The following is a 3,146-nucleotide window of genomic DNA, read 5'->3' on the forward strand; positions in this document are numbered from 1 at the left end:
ATTTTGGATATTGAAAAAAAATTTTTAATTACAATGTTTTTGTAATAAATTCAATGCTAGCCAATTATAACATTTTTTTTTATATTGGAAATTTTTCATTATTAATTATTATAATCATAACTTAGTTTTGTTTTTTTTATCATTTAATTTCAAATTCAGTAGTTTTCGTCACTTCGTTCTCTTTTTATTTACTTTAAATTTTATTTAATATATCAAATCCAATATTTAAATATCATTGAATTCAATGGTTACATATTCGAAATTCAATTAATTTAGATACGAGCACCAGATGAAACAAATGTACCAGTTTGTTTATTGATAGTTCAATGGAGGAAAAATGGTCGAGAAAAAAAAACCCATGTTATCAAACCCGGGATTATCAGTGGATTGTGTTTTTTCCTTTTTTTTTGTGGTATTTAAATCACCCATGAAATTTAAATAAAATGATCGATTATTATCTTCATGTTAATACAGAAAAAAAATTAAAAAAAAAAATTAAATAAAAAAATTTAATCACTCAATGATTAAAAGTTAAAAATCACAATATTTGCATATGTAATCATCGAATTATCATCCAATATTGTAAAGTTTAATAAATTTACTCAATGATTAGGAATCTTTTCTGATTTTTAGACTAATTAATTATCTAAATATGATATGCACAAAATAACATTGATTTTCAACTTACACTTATCCTTTTTTGATTGTTAAAATTTTTCAAATAATATCATTTATCAATTTATCACTACATTTCTATAAAACTATGTTGATTTTTTCTACAGATTGCGAATTTAATTTCATTGGAAAAGGAAAAAAACATACAGTATGCATTAAAAAATCGTTTATTCAACTTAGTTTGATCATTTACATATATTTTGCAATTATATTCATCCAATAGAAATACTTGATTTCTTCTTCTTTTCCTTTTTTTTCTCTCTTTTTCATCCCGTAACTTTATCATAATCAGCCACAAATTGCTTATATTTTGTCATTACTTCTTCATTATCAGCAAAAATTTTATATTTATCAATGAAATAAAATAACATCACTCGATGCACATAGAGATATTGCTAAAAATTGTGATAAAATTACAATTATTATTTGTTATCAAAGTGAATATGATCACAGCCTATTATTTTAATAGTAAAGAGATTTATTTAATAAATGTTAAAGTGATTAAATTATAATTATTGATTTATTGTCAGATATATGAAATTTAGAACCATCTAATATTACATTATTATATGTAAAATTTATTTTTAAAACAAAATAAAAAACTGTCGATGAAAGTTTTGGAAAAAAGTAACTATTGGAAATTAATTTGCAATTATTAATTCATAAATTTTTAATTATACTTTTAGCAATACAAACCATATCATTTTGTATTGTAAATGGTCGCTGATTTCGTAGCTCTTTGAGAATTTTATCCATTGATTCGCATGGGATACCTTGTTGAAGTTTCTCCAAAATATATTCAATTGCTACAATTGCACCAGTTCGACCAATACCAGCTGAGCAATGTACCACAATTGGCTTCTTGGTACCACGAATATTTGATAAAAGTACCTATTAAAATTAGATTTAATTAAAATTTTGATAAAAATTTTCAACTAATAATAATAAAAAAAGTCTCGAATTGCAATAAAACTAATTAGAAAATTAATTAATAAATTGAATACCATAGAAGTAAGTCGACATGGTGGCACACCACGGTCTGGCCAATTAATCCATTGATAATGACGTATCTCACGGGTTTTTTCTCGACCATTTTCCTTCCATTGAACCTTCAATAAACAAACTCGCACATTTGTTTCATCTGGTGCCAATGCTCGTACCTAAATTAATTTATATTTCGAATATGCAACAATTAAATTCAAAGATATTCAAATATTAGATTTTAATATTTTAGATAAAATTTAAAGTAAAGAAAGAGAAAGCGAAATGATGGAAACTATTGAATTTGAAACCAAGTGATAAAAAAATGAAAATAAATAATGATTATAACAATTAATAATGCGAAAATTCCAATATAAACTATATATTATACCTTTATTTAGTATGCACTTATCCTTCCTATCATTCATTCCTATTATTTTAAATGTTAATATTAGTATTATTATTATTAATAAAATTCATCAATGAAATCAAGTAAAATCCAATTTTGAATATAAATTTACATTGAATAAACTTTATATTATACTTTATCGAACGTAATATATTCAAAATTTTATTATTAAATTCATCTCTTAAACTTATGCAAATTAGATGTTCATTAATATATTAATCTAATTTATTGTCGTTACCATAATGGTACCACAATGAATTTGCAAATATGATACCGTGATATTTGAAACAGTAATATCACCATATGATGACGTCTGTCCAGCATCATTAGGCCAATATTGTTCACATTTATTTAAACCTTTCTCAATAGTATTCGTCAACATAACGATACTATCACTTTCCTCTTGCACAACCATATGCCAAAAATCAACCACACTATTTGGCATTGGGCCCTAAATGTAACTTTTTTTAAAACATAGTTATAAATATTATAATAATAATAAATAATAATAAATAATAATAATAATAATAATAATAATAATAATAATAATACTAATAAATAATAATAAATAATTTATCTATTTGTTTATTCCAGAATTCATTTCATTCCTTGCATATACACGTGTACGTGTGTGCGTGCGTGTGTGCATGTGCGCGTGTGTGCATGTGTACATGTGTGTATGTGTGCGTGTATGCATCTGTCGTGTGTGCATGTTTGCATGTGTACGTGTGCGCGTGTGTATGTGATTATGAATATGTCTGCGTATGTTTATGTATGCATGTATGTGCATGGAAATTCGAACTAATATAGGTAAAAGGTAATATTGAGTAATGGGCAATAAGGTTATAATAGGTAACATGAAAGGTAATATTGAATAATAGGTAATATCTATATTATGAAGTTGCCATAGCAATTGTAGAAAATTAGATTGAAAATATAAGTAAAGATTAAGCATAGTAATTAACTTTAATTTAATTATTATCTATCATTAATGATATTAATTTCAGCAGTATAATATACATCAAAAACCTTTCTTCTTTTTCTCTTTCTTCTAACCTTGATAGTTATCATAATTAATTGG

At 24.4% G+C, this 3,146-nt stretch overlaps 1 protein-coding gene across 1 annotated transcript; it reads right to left on the bottom strand.

The window, feature by feature from the left end:
* Nucleotides 1–941: 941 nt before the first annotated feature.
* Nucleotides 942–2,510, bottom strand: LOAG_12384 (protein-tyrosine phosphatase; the record flags this gene model as incomplete). The annotated part of the gene is made up of 4 exons (XM_003147897.1): nt 942–1,070; nt 1,372–1,566; nt 1,680–1,835; nt 2,340–2,510. 4 exons carry the CDS (start codon nt 2,508–2,510, stop codon nt 942–944), a joined length of 651 nt encoding a protein of 216 aa, XP_003147945.1.
* Between the last annotated feature and the right edge of the window lie 636 nt (nt 2,511–3,146).

The sequence above is a fragment of the Loa loa genome (assembly GCF_000183805.2).
Source record: "Loa loa unplaced genomic scaffold supercont3.373, whole genome shotgun sequence".
Taxonomy (NCBI): domain Eukaryota; kingdom Metazoa; phylum Nematoda; class Chromadorea; order Rhabditida; family Onchocercidae; genus Loa; species Loa loa.